General features: G+C 39.4%; 1 protein-coding gene across 1 annotated transcript in view; it reads left to right on the top strand.

The window, feature by feature from the left end:
• The window catches only part of klf7b (Kruppel like factor 7b), a 125,607-nt gene extending 112,136 nt beyond the window's left edge, over nucleotides 1-13,471 (top strand). The window contains exon 4 of the mRNA XM_030124697.1: nucleotides 4,135-13,471. Within this exon, the coding sequence (XP_029980557.1) occupies nucleotides 4,135-4,186 (52 nt within the window). The 3' untranslated portion in view covers nucleotides 4,187-13,471. The remainder of the gene's footprint in view (nucleotides 1-4,134) is intronic.
• The last annotated feature ends 45 nt before the right edge of the window (nucleotides 13,472-13,516 follow it).

Here is a 13,516-nt window from a genome sequence, read left to right as displayed (position 1 = left end):
TACATAATACTCCCACCATTAGTGTTTTCTGCTGAACACTGTTTGTAAAGTCAGATGTGTGTCTTCGGTGATCGAAATACGTACGCAAACCTCAATTTCAGTTTGACTCCCAAATACACCTAGATTTCATTTAGAAAATAGCTGAGCTGGATATTGTTTTACATCCCATCAGGTTGTTTTGGCCCACTTTAAAGTCTCCTTCTAGCCGCAGTCATCAAGACAAGACATGACAGAGTACTCCACTACCAAGGCCATGCCGGTTCAGGGCCAGAGCCTATTCTTGAGCCAGTTCTTTGTGTTTGGACAGCTGAAGAACTGGCTGCCAGCCACGAAAACTGGTTCCAGAATGGCACCAGTTCTCTGATTGTCCAGAACAAAGAACTGCTTACATCAGGGGCTGGAGATGGAAGCATCATGAGCAACCAGACAGTCTGATCAATTGCTCAGACCAACCAGACCATTTTTAGAAAAACAGAGCTAATGTAGCATCTAGTCTATCTAATCCAACAAAGAAGACACACAGCTTCAGGATGCACTAGTTCTCTGAAGGCAGTGCTAGTATTCCTAAGAAGGCTGATGCATATGCACTGAGGTAAATATTCAAAGGTTCAGACATCTTTTTATTGTGTCATCTATCAATATATGTCATGATATCAGATTTCTACAGAATTAAAGGTCATACAGTCAAAGTTCCACAGGTACTGCAGCAGAATGTCTGTAGTTTGGGTTGAAGACAATACCACCACATTATCACAGACTGGTGTGATTGACAGGATCTGTCACAAGTTCCAAATAACCCTTTATAGAGCACTCATATACTCATTTATTACTTTTGTGAAATTTATAAAAAAAAAAAACAAACATTATTGTCATGTAGAAAATCAAGGTCAATGAAGTTATCATATTTGGTTCCTTGCCCATAAGTAGCAAAAAAAAAAATCCAAGAAGTATATATAAAATATATAAACTACAATAAAAAACTGTGTAATGTAAAAGGAACATGTATTTTAGAACATTCCAACAACATAAGTGCAGATTCAGACACCTGTCCACATCCACATTATCCCTTTGAACGTCATTACTAGTACCATTACTTCATAGTACCTACACTGCAAAAAGCAAAATCTTACCAAGTGTATTTTTCTCATTTCTAGTCAAAATATCTCATTACACTTAAAATAAGACATAATCACCCAAGGAGTAACTTTTCAGTGAGATATAAGAACTTATTTTTAGACAATCTTGAAAATTTTATATCAAGAAATCTTAACGAGATAATTTTCACTTGCTCCATTGGCAGATGTTTTTTTTTTTTTTTTTGCTTAATTCAAGATTTTTTTTATTTATTTTTTTTTTATTTTTTTGCTTAATTCAAGCAAAAAAAAAAATCTGCCAATGGAACAAGTGAAAATTATCTTGGTAAGATTTAGATTTTTTTCAGTGTACCAAAGCAGGTCCACTCACTGTTCATGCAGAGGTGGACCTTACAGACCCTGCAGACCACATTAGACCTGAGATTGCTGACTCACTGTAACTGTAATATGTAATGTGTGTAGAGATCACCAAAAATAGTCACTTTGCCAGATAAAGGGTAAAAGCCCAACTTGAAAAAGAACTGAATTGTTTCCTCTATGCTCACTGTATAATTCAAAAGGAATAAACAAGTATCCACATCATCAAAAGTTCATGTACCAGCTGTACCAAAGATATACTGTGACGCAACAATGTGGCCCCGTGGAGCCTTGTGGAAAACAAACTAGTGCTAGCACTAAGTTTACCATCAGGGAAAAGAGGTTCAGAGCATTGGAACAGTACGACGGGGTTTTTGTGTCTTGCATTCCTTCTTCAGTCTCAGAGAAAGGTTGACCAAACCCTACACACTTGTGCAAGAATCAAATTCAGATTTCACACATGCCATGATGTTTGATACCTGAAGTTTGTATATTTTAGTGTAATTTTACCCTCTGCGTCCACCCACTACATGATTGTGAAAACAGCTACGAAGTCTAAAACAGGCTGAGAGTGTGGTGATGAGTGTCTGAATGTCCATGTGAGGATGTGAGATAGGTTCAGGGACATTCATATGAGAGAAAATCATTTTGTACTTATGCAGAACAGTATTAGGCTTTGAAAGCATTAGTTTGGACTTTTTATATATAGACTGGTTTTAACAGCTAATTAACACCTGTTTTAAACTCAATATTTATTTTTGTGAATACTACATTTAGAGTATTTATACCGCTTTTTCTTGCCATCATAGTCTTTTGCTACACATTGCAAATTATTTGGCTCTTACTAAGAAAAAAAAAACAACTTAAAGATTTAGAAGTAGGAAATCTTGTCAAGTGAAATTGTCTTGCTGCATGGATAGATATTTCATTTGCTTTGAGTACCTTTTTCCTCAGATTTAGTGTCTTTATCTTTTATCTTCATCTTTTTGCAGTGCAGGGACCTGAAGCTCCCAAGTGCTCTTGAATCTACCAAATTTCCAAGACAAAAAGAGAAATTCTGCTGCCTGTGCTGTTGTGTTTAAATGTTATGTCAGATTCGACACCTCTGATTAGAAGCAGTAATTTTATTTTTTAGACACATTTCATGATGAAAGAGGTGAAATAATTCTAAAAGTGCAACACTATGTTGTGAAATGACAAAGAAGAAATGGAGAGGTGAGCTGTTTTTACCAAAAAAAAATGCACAATTATACATATGTGTCAATTTCTATGAGCATTACACTGCAAAAATCTAAATCTTACCAAGTGCATTTTTCTCATTTCTAGTCAAAATATCTCATCACACTTTAAATAAGACATAATCACCTAAAGAGTAACTTTTCAGTGAGGTATAAGAACTTATTTTTAGACAACAGATCTTGAAAATCTTATTTCAAGAAGTCTTACCAAGATAATTTTCACTTGTTCTTAGGGATGGGAATCGAGAACCGGTCCTTTTTGAGAACCAGATCCCAGTAGCTTGATCCCTTGGAATCGTTTGTCTGCCTGCTTAACGATTGTGCTTATTGATTCCGCCTTCGTTGTGCATGCGCGACGTCGTCACATGTAGGCTGCATTGTTTTGGTCAGAACGTAGCCAACATGTTGTTGAGGCAGAAACGGTCTAAAAGGATGACTCAGGTTCACTTGGAACACTGTCAAAGCTTCCATGTCTTCAAAAAGGTGGAATCCCTCCAATATGCTCAAACATTTGTCCACACAGCATGTGATTCATTTACAGGAATGTCAAGTATTTGATATGCTACTTAGTGGTGCTTGTGAATGTAGCGGCAGAATGAACGCCGGGTCCAGTTCCGGTTCCGGTGCGGGCAACAAACATCGTAACTCCTCAAATACAAGTTTCCGAAGGTAGGGGAAAGGAAATGAGGTGCGCAACAACGGGAGACGAGTTGAGCTCAGTCAAACTGTTTCCACATAGTGGACATGCAGCAATAGAGGAATTAGTAAAGCGTCTTAAGTTTCACTGCACGATTTTTTTGCTTGAATTAAGCAAAAAAATCTTGAATTAAGCAAAAAAATCTGCCAATGGAACAGAACAGAAGCTCCAAAGTGCTCTTGAATCTACCAAATTTCCAAGACAAAAAGAGAAATTCCGCTGCCTGTGCTGTTGTGTTTAAATGTTATGTCAGATTCAACACCTCTGATTAGAGGCAGTAGCTTTATTTTTTAGACACATTTTATGATGCAGAGGTGAAATAATTCTAAAAGTACAATCCTATGTCATGAAATCACATAAAAGAAATGCTGAGTTGAGCTGTTTTTACCAAGAAAATGCACATTTATACATATATGTCAATTTCTGTGAGCATTATCACCATCACCAATGTGTTTCATTCCAACCTGCTCAATGATTCTGTTTACGGCTCATAAAACATGTTTTACTGCCTAACATTTGTAAAATAATACAAACTAGACACAGTGATGTTACTGCATCACCAACATGATGCCATTTCTGAGAGTCTGTGTTGATGCAGCAAAAACGTTGAAAAATAAGTGATAGTGAGTTTCATAATTTTCAGCAAAACCTATGGAAAGGCTAATATCAGAGTACTGTCTGTGTATACTGTTGTGTATATTTGAGTGTTAAATGTGTTTTACAGCGTTTTTCGTTCGTCTCTTCTCAGGTGTTTCTCTCGGTCGGACCACCTGGCCCTGCACATGAAGAGGCACATCTGAGGGGGAGAAGGAAAGGAGAGAGAGAGAGAGGAGGAAGAGGAGAAGGAGGAGAGAGAGAGAGAGAGAGAGAGGAGGAGAGAGGGATGGGCAGTCGAGCTACCAACCACCCGCTTCGTTCTCCCCGTCCACACACCAACCAGTGACCGGAGCGTAAATCCATCCGAGAGGGCCGATGACTCAAAGCTCAAACCGACCGACGGCCCCTCCCATTGGAGACGGGGATTGGAGGAAATCGAGGAGTAGCTAGATTGTTGTTTTTCTTTAGAATTACACACACACACGCAATAGTTAACACTTTACACATCCATCTTTGAATGCATCATCCTGGTGAACCCCAGGTGCTCACATGTGGCCCCCGGGGTCTTGGACACTGCCAAATACTTACATCGCTTAATGAAACATAACAGCGCCTTTTTTCTTTCCTCTATATTCAGTGTCTGTTTAACATGAAGCCACATCAGGAAAATATATTCCAGTGGGGAAACATTAAATATCCATATAGTCAGTTGTTAGTGCTTAACCGGTTGTAGAATCAAATACTCAACTTTTGCCTTTGTTTTGTGATGTTTGTCATACACTGAACATAAGAAACCATCATCTGCCGCAGTCAGTTTCAGTAACCTATGTGAAGAAAACAACAATGCCAATCTGCAGGAGAGAGGCTGGAAGGAATGACTTCTTGCATTGCTGACAACCGAACCCGGGGCTCGGACACTGGGTGCTTCGTTGCGCCCACTGGGACCTCTGTCAGCGGGTGCTGCCATAGCTCTCAGGCTCTCCTCCAGCGAGTCTCTCACCTTCACTGAGACGCCTGCTGCCTCCACAGGCGATCTGAAAGAAATGCGCAGCGACACTTTCTTCCCTTTTTTTCTACTTAGAGGACAATAATTCTGCTTATTGTTATTTTAAAGAGTGACACTTTGTTTAATTCTCTCTCAGAGAAAATGTCTTAAATATCACTGAATTGTGTTTGGAAAAAAAAAAAACAAAAAAAACAAAACTCTAAGATCTCTGATGACTTCAACAGAATGTGTGGGATGAGAAGAGGAGTTGGTCTTTTAACCCCTGTTTGCACCGACTTTGCTTCTGCAGTCTGAGAGCAACCAGTGAATGAAAAAAAAAAAACAGAATCATACAAAACTATTTTTTGGAGTAAAATAAAAGCAGAGAGCAGAAAGGTCTTCAGTTTTTCACGCTGCCTTTCTGCCCAGCAAATCCACTCCAGATGAGTAATGAAACCCTAGCATGACCCTCCAAGGTCTCACACTCCACCAGAGCCAGGAGGAGGAGGACTCCAAACTGGAAAAAACATCTTCTTTTGTTACTTGTTTTCTTCAGCGTTCCGTTGATTCTGAAAATCATCCTGGAGTATTTTCACAGACTGAGATCTCAGCTTCCTGGCAGTACAGCAGGGCGAGAACAATGGAGGCTGATGAGCTGGTTCTTGCCTGTTCACGTGGGACTAAAGACACCAACCGACTTGTGTGGGGGTGCTGCTGATCGGACTCGGTCGCATCAGCTCGGTCAAACTTTGCCTGTTTCGTATCCATTGACTGCACTGACTTTTTTTTCAATGTTATCTGTGCTTTTTTTCTACAGCAAAAATATGGAAAAAATGAACACAAAGAAAAAAAATCATAAAAAGACTTGGAAAAAATACAAGACAAAAACAATTATGTCTCACTAGACACATTGCATACAGAACAAGCACATATACTCCGTTAACACACACACTTGCACACACACACACATACACACACACTGCAGTTTCTTTGCTCACGGCTCTTCTTGAGATAAGTCTAATAAGATTTAGGAAAATAATTATTAAACTAATGAACAGAGTTGGAAAACAAAACACTGCATGACAGGCTTTATTGCAAACACACACACCAGTTCATGTACACACACACACACACACAAACATGCACACTCTCTTTCTGGAATTATATGTTCTGCTCCCAAATCTTTTTTCACAGTAGGAATTTAGCAACTGTTGTTTAGTAGAAGAGTATCTTAGCTCTCGGCTGGAGGTAACAAACGATTCCAAATCCTTTGAAGTGAGAAATCAGCTTGTTCTCCGTTCCAACAATCACCCACATATCCCTCACTACAGTTTGTGCCTCTCATTTAATAAGCGTTTTGTACTTTGGAGACTGTGGTTGCGTTGGTGATTACATTTGAGTACAGAGAGCCACCATTCTTCATCGAAGTAGACAGGAGTAAAACAACTGCAGCAGGTTATTCCACAAAAACCCTACATGCTGTCAAACACATGTCAATAATCCCTGAAGATTTGTGTGCCTTTGCTATTATGTCTGGTAAATGTAACAATTTCAGCCCTCAGACAACAAAACTGACGAGATAGTTTCAAAAGAAACTCCAAGTTGTTCTGAAGTCAAACTGCCCAGCCTCTTACTCGACACAAAGCGAAAGATCAGTTTTGTTTGATTTATAAAGAAAAAGCAATGGAAAACTAGCGCAACATCAACCAGTCATTGGAAGTTAGTGGTATTCTGATTTATGCTGCTTTCCACGGAAGGTATTAGCTGGAATTGCTTCACCTCAACATGACATTTTGGGCCGTTTTCCTTGTGTGAGCGCGAGGACCACCAGTTACCATCTGAAACTATTTTGGCACCGCGTATGCCAAGGTTCCAATACTATAACCATGATATAAAATTATGCAAATCACAGATTGGTTGAGCTAGAATATGTAATGCATCATCATGTTGTGACATATGATAACAAGCTAGTAAAACTTATATTATACTTTGCCGTGGTGTGCTAATGGCCAAACTGAGCCAAGTTGCCAGGCCATTCCAAGCAAATCAAGAAGATATCAACAATAGAGTAAGTCGTTGTTGGTAGACTATTTCCGATTAACCTTGGGTATATAAAACAGCACTAACAACAACCACAAATCTAGCAACTACACTCTGAAATTGGCAATTTTTTTTTAAAGATTTGGTTTATTCAAAGAAAAAGTCTCCTTAGTTACTTGTGTAATTTTGTGAACATTAGGGTTTAGGATTCTTAAACCAGCCATTTCAAAGATATGATTTTGATGATTCATTGTAATATTTGGGTAATACTGCACAAAGTATAATCACCAGAAGGCTATGATCATTCCTTACTGCCCTAAACCTTGTTCGTGTACTTCTCAAATTGTAAATTTATTTGGAAACCTGAATAAAATCTGCAGCTCACTTATAGGTCATGATCCGGCATTAGGGAATGGGCAGTTTCTAGGACTGCTTAGTTAATATTTGATGAAGAATGGTGACTAACCTCAGTAACGTAATTGTAATTACTAAGATATAAATCAAAAAGTGTTGATTACAGGACATGAGAGGCACAACTGAACCATATCCATAATGCCTGCTTCCTATTCTGGGTGGTTGCAGAAGAGATGATCTGGCCTTGCACCAACATCAGTGCTGACAACGCTGCTCCATCCGCCCACCACCTATATGCCCCTCAGCACATGCACGCAGCCGAACACTGCTGTTGACTGGTGTGTCTTTGTGAGGGTGGAGGGTTCTGGCTGGTAGGGGGATTTCAGATCCCGACGTGCCCAGTCATCATGCCAGTTGGCCTTGCCAGCCTTCATTAGGTGAAATATACAGCATTCCCCTTCAGGGGGGTTTTATGGTGCAGCTTCGAACAATCAATACCAAAAACCTCCAGCATGGAACTGCCCTTTAGCCACAGGCAGTGTCTCCCCGGTCAGGAGATATCAGCAGGAGATCCAGCGGCAGCTTTCTCTTCTAGCTCTCTAGTTTCTGCTAAGTACAATGTAAAGCCACGACTGAGATGAATCCAGTGCTTCACTTTTGAGTTGATTTCATTGTTGTTCATATCCGTTACAGAAGCTGTATCGATGGTTGTTTTCTTCAGCTTGGATGATGCAAAGGTCATGCCAAAATGTTGAGACATGCAACGGCATATAGAAGGGGCCCTCCTATACAGGACAAACAATCATAGAGGGATAGGGATTGTAGCACTTTTGTGAGGATTTTCATGGCATGAATGTGTGTGTATGTGTGTGGAACTGTAACTGATGAACGTGTGCAAATGTGGAAGAAATCCTTTTATTATAAGCAGCGGTTAACATATGTTTATTAGCTTTTTCCTCAGACCCTACATCCAGTCATTCTTTTATACATTCTGGTGTTGTACCCTTTACAGACTCCAATTAGTTTATCATTCAAAATGACAGAGGGTGCTAAGAATCATTATTTATTTACAAGTCTTAAAGAAATCCAAAAAGTCTTCATTCTGGTTTTTTTTTTACCTTTTAACATTTACACTCTTTATGGAACCAACAGCAGCAAGGGTTACATTTCAGCCATGGTTAAATTGATGTGGTTTAAGTTGTGTTTTGGCCATATGTAAAACACTGAAACTAAAAGGTGTTCTCTTTCTAATGACGCCCAATACATTCATATTGGCCTCCCATTAACCCTGACACCCACAGTAGCCTAGTGGATGTTAACAGGTTAAAAACAGTCAATAAAATATGGTGCAAAAATCCAAATTTCAAGAACAGACAGATAGTAATTGATGGAATTTTTTCCTTGAGAGGAAATCTGGCACCTAATCATCATTACACTGCCAATTCAACGCCATTTTTCTCGTCATTTTATAACATTGGACACAGTCGTCAGTGAAAGAAAACGTGTACCATGGCAAATTGTAACAATCAGTGTCTTCTTTGAGTAGAGGCAAAGCAATTTAGGAACTGGCAATGTAACATTTGGATAAAAATCTGTTGAAACTAGCCAGAGCTCTGCGTACGCACTAATGTCTGTCCAACAGTCTGTAAGTGAAGAGTTTTTTTTTTTTTTTTTAACAGAAGATTTAAAGAGGTACATTTAATAATTGAAGTGTTGAATACGTAACAAAACTCTCTTTCTCTTCATTTTAAATGATTTGACATTCAACAGATCATATACTCGCATAAAAACAATTTCACACTTGGCTCCCTTCATGTCTCCCAGCCTGTTGAAGCGGGATTCTCCGTCACAGCGTCGATCCGGGTCTCTGGTCGTTTCTCAGGCTCCTCCGGGCCAGCTACAGCCACCGTCCCACAGCTCTGATTAGCATTCTCTGCAATCTCTCCTCACAATTAAGCTAATGAGATAGCTCTGGGTCGCAGGAAAACCAAGCGGTCTAGAAAGGGGTGGGGTGGCGGAGGGGGGATGAAAAACAACAGGGATCTTGAGCCGGACGGTTTCCAGCAGCCAATACCCAGTGGACAGATTTGATGCAGAACAAATAGAAGATCTGTTTGCATAGAGAAAAGCCCAGAGACAGGGAGAAATTTAAAGTTAGAGTGTAAAAATATATAGAGTAATTTACCCACATGAATATCTGCGTTATTAAATCAGCCTTCTGCATTCTGTTTCATGGATTGCAGATAAAATAAATTAACGTTTATCTGCAAACTCCTTCCAGATATTAAATCCACATTATCTTGTCAAACCCTCCCTCTTCCACCTCTGTCACCATTTTGAAGTGCCACTCTTATTCCCTCCGTCCACACCCCATCTCTCCCTCTCTGTCCACAGCGGTTGTCCATGCACTATCAGCTGCAGGAATGCTGAATGCACACTTTACACTTTGCCCAAAGATTTGCATATTTGCAAGTTAACTGCTGTGAATGTAGTAGATGTAGAGGAAAGAGCTGAGAGGCAGAGATGCAGAAAAGGAGTGATGGATGGAGGCCGGAAGGAGAGGGGTAGTTTTTTTATTCTACTATATCATCCCATTAAATCTTAATTACTGTTATGCTCCAACTCTTCATGCTTCATAACATTTCCTGTCTCTGTCTACTGTCAGCTGGAGCCGAACTCACTGTTCACACAATGTAAAATAATGTTCTCATGGTCTTGTAGAGTGCCCAGTGTAGTGGCGCTAGCAGCTTAAGCAGGACTGAAGTAGCTTTTAGTTGAACGTAGCTTCTTAGCATGCTGCAAATAGCATTAAGTCTCATACTGCAAAGGTGGCTGGAGTCTAAAGAGGTATTTTACACTGTTTCATATCCAACAGTGTAAACCTGTAATCTGTCCTTTGGAGTACACTAAAGGTGTTTTCATACTGGTAGACTGGGGCAAATCTGTTAACTCAAGAACTTAAAAATTGGGCCTGGACATCAATGAAGCACTAACCTCAGAAGGTCTTGATGAATTCTAAGGTTTGAAGGCTATGAGAAGTAAAGTACAAGTCCGGATGACAATACAAAAGAAGACATCCAGAGAGTCAACCAAAGGCAAGTTTTCACCCAAAGTACCTGGAACTTTAAAACCTTCAATCCAATGAACTAACAGGCACCATTCGATTGTTGATTTTCTGTTTCCACTTTGGTCTGGACCTGCAAAGACAAATCAGGAAAAGTATTCAGCTGAAATGGAAAAAGCAGTGGTAGTTTTTAGGCACCACTGTTGGGCTTGACTCTATTACATGATGCTCAAAATGCTCTAAGACCAGATCTTTGTGGTAAGTCCATCTGTTTCTTGCTTTCTTTTTTGACTTCATGTCAATGCACCTATTATCAGAAAGTAGTTCCGTCTGAGAAGGACTTTTTGGAGGGTAAAATGAAGTCCCTAGAAGTAAATTTAGACCCAGTTCTTCCAAAGATACCTAAAAATTAAGGCCACTTTGACTTTGATTCATCTTCTCCTTGTAAGCAAATGATTTATTTAGAAAAACGTGAACGTACTGATTGTAACTGAAGATCATTTAGAAGAAGTGTCTCGGTCCAGTCCCAAACAAATATGTGGATTAGTTTTATGCATAGTGTTGGGGTTAATGTACCGTATTTCCTTACTTGTGACCCTGAAAAGAACCATGCTTAACCACAGATCTGAACAGTAGTAAAGAACCCAGCAGAGTCAATGGAGGCAGGTGAAAAGACTCAAGCAAATAATACCAGTGTGAAAATGACATTTAGACATCCTTTTTGACTGATTACAGTTGTTTAGATACAGGTCTTTGGAGGACCAGGATCCAGTTTTCCACCTTATCACCATGAAGAAGGATTGTCTCTTCTGGCAGCTTTTGTAAATAGCTTGAGATCTCACATACAGAAAGCTCTGTGTGAAGTTAAGCTTATGTGGCGACAGTACTGTCTCAGACATTTCAGCATTTTCAATAGATTTGCTTTAGGTCTTGCAAACATTGCACTACATGATCATATTTAGCTTTTGCACTCTCTGTGTGCGCGCACTGCTAGCATAGTCTGTTGGAGCACTCTGTTCAATATCCACTTAACATTTGTTACACACCCAGGATGCACTTTGTCACCAAGAACCATTTGCTACAGGTCGAATAGTGATCAATTAGACTGACAAATCAGCTGAAGCCTCCAGTGAAAATGCCTTCTACATCACCTTTATTTGGGGGATTTTATTGTGGAAACATTCCATCATGCTGTGACTTGGTTGAACTTTCTTGGTATCAGTGGCATCCAGGAGTGACTCTGTCTGTCTATAACAACTGTGTTTGTCCATGCTTGGTGTGTCAGTATATAAGAGATTCACAGTTCCTTACCCCCCTCCCTTTTTGTCTGTATGTTTCACCTCACCCACACCAAACCCTCTCCACCAAACCACAACCGTCAGAGCCCCCTGGGGCCAAACACGCTCATAGTCCTAAGATATCCAGTTGTACTAGGAAGTATTCTCAAGAGCTATGCAGCTTGGGAGCTCTAAGCAGTCCCCTGGTGAGACTGAAATAAACACCTTGCCGGCTTAATGTCCAATTTATTTCAGTGCAGGCGACCGATCCATACAGCTGCTTTTCTATCTCTGCCAGTTTATCCACCCAGTTGGTCTCCAGTGACTCATGGATTCCTGGAAAGTAGTTTGAGTTCATAACTTTTTATATGAATCTGGCTTGTTGTTCTATCTTGTTATTTGTGACAAGAGGATTGGTACCAACAATGTCCCATGGGTGTCTCAAAGTTTTGTCTTAGGTTAAATCTTTCCACTGTTACTAACCCGATATCAATTTATACATCATCTTTCAAATGCGGTATTGTTTTTATGTTGATTGACAACCTGTGAAGACAAACTTTCACTTAATGTTATCAGTTGGAGCTACAGATTCGACTGCAATCTTAATCGTCTCCCACCTTGTGCAAAACTAAGCTTCGCCTTGCAGGAACAGAAGTTGTGAGTCTTCTGAGATCAGTTTTTGTCACATTTTCCGTCACATTTAACAATGCTGAACAAGCCAGTGAAGTTTGCACTTTTTGGATGAAACACAGGAGATAAACTTTGAAAAATTCTTAACATGTAATACCAATTGCTAAAATAGTGATTTACATGCTACAAACCAACTCTTTCACACAATACTTTTAATTTAACTGAGACTTGGTCACAGGGAAATTGTTGGAACTTATGCCAAACAATACTTGCCAAATGTTCCTAGTGGTTAACATAGCATGCTGCTCACCAGCTGCATTGTAGAGATTAAGGACACGACAGGACAGGACAACAGCAAGCGTTTCCTCTCATTTTAAGTGCCAAATTAAAGTTTGAGGTAATTTTTAGTTTAAGATTTTAGAAATTAGTGTGATATTCTTCCTGCTTGTCTTAATGATTGTCGTGTGCAACGTAATTGTCATAATTTATTTTCAAAATCTACACATATGGTGAGCAACATGTTATCATAAGTGAGTGAAATGGAAAAATTAGACATGTAAAAGAAGAAAAATGAGAAGATAATGAACACCACTGTATTACAGAATGCTCCCAGGGATAGTAGGGTTTTGGTACCAATCCTCGTGTCAGATTTCAGGTAAAATGACCAATTCCAAGCTTATATTTTAGCACCTTTGTGTGTGTGTACAGTGAGCTGAAACCATAACTGATATGGCATCTCTGCACTGTATCATTTCTGGGATGAATAGACCTAAAGTAAAGACAGCAGATGTATGTCTCACCTGTCCGATAGGGGCTCTGTAACGATGACACCATAAACCTTCCACCACCCTCCACACCCACCTTCCCCTCATGTCACTGTCACCTCTGTTCTGTTCATATTTTAAGTTTTCTTGGTTTACTTACAATTTTTTGCTGTACAAAGTGTTTAAAATATTATTTGTATTATATGATGTTAGTATGGTAATGTTCTTTATTAAGGAAGAAGAAAATTTATTTTTGTTACTGGTCTGTTTCATAATTCTTTTCTAAATTGGTATTGTAAGATATCTATGCAAGAACTGTTAAGTGGAGCATTTTTATTTAAGAATGTAATATGTGTAATAAATGGTAGAATCTGCTCTCTGCTTGCTTTTGTGTTTTGTTTGATCATTTACACCATTTA

Source organism: Sphaeramia orbicularis, chromosome 21, assembly GCF_902148855.1.
Source record: "Sphaeramia orbicularis chromosome 21, fSphaOr1.1, whole genome shotgun sequence".
NCBI lineage: Eukaryota > Metazoa > Chordata > Actinopteri > Kurtiformes > Apogonidae > Sphaeramia > Sphaeramia orbicularis.
This window is presented reverse-complemented; position numbering and strand designations above follow the sequence as displayed.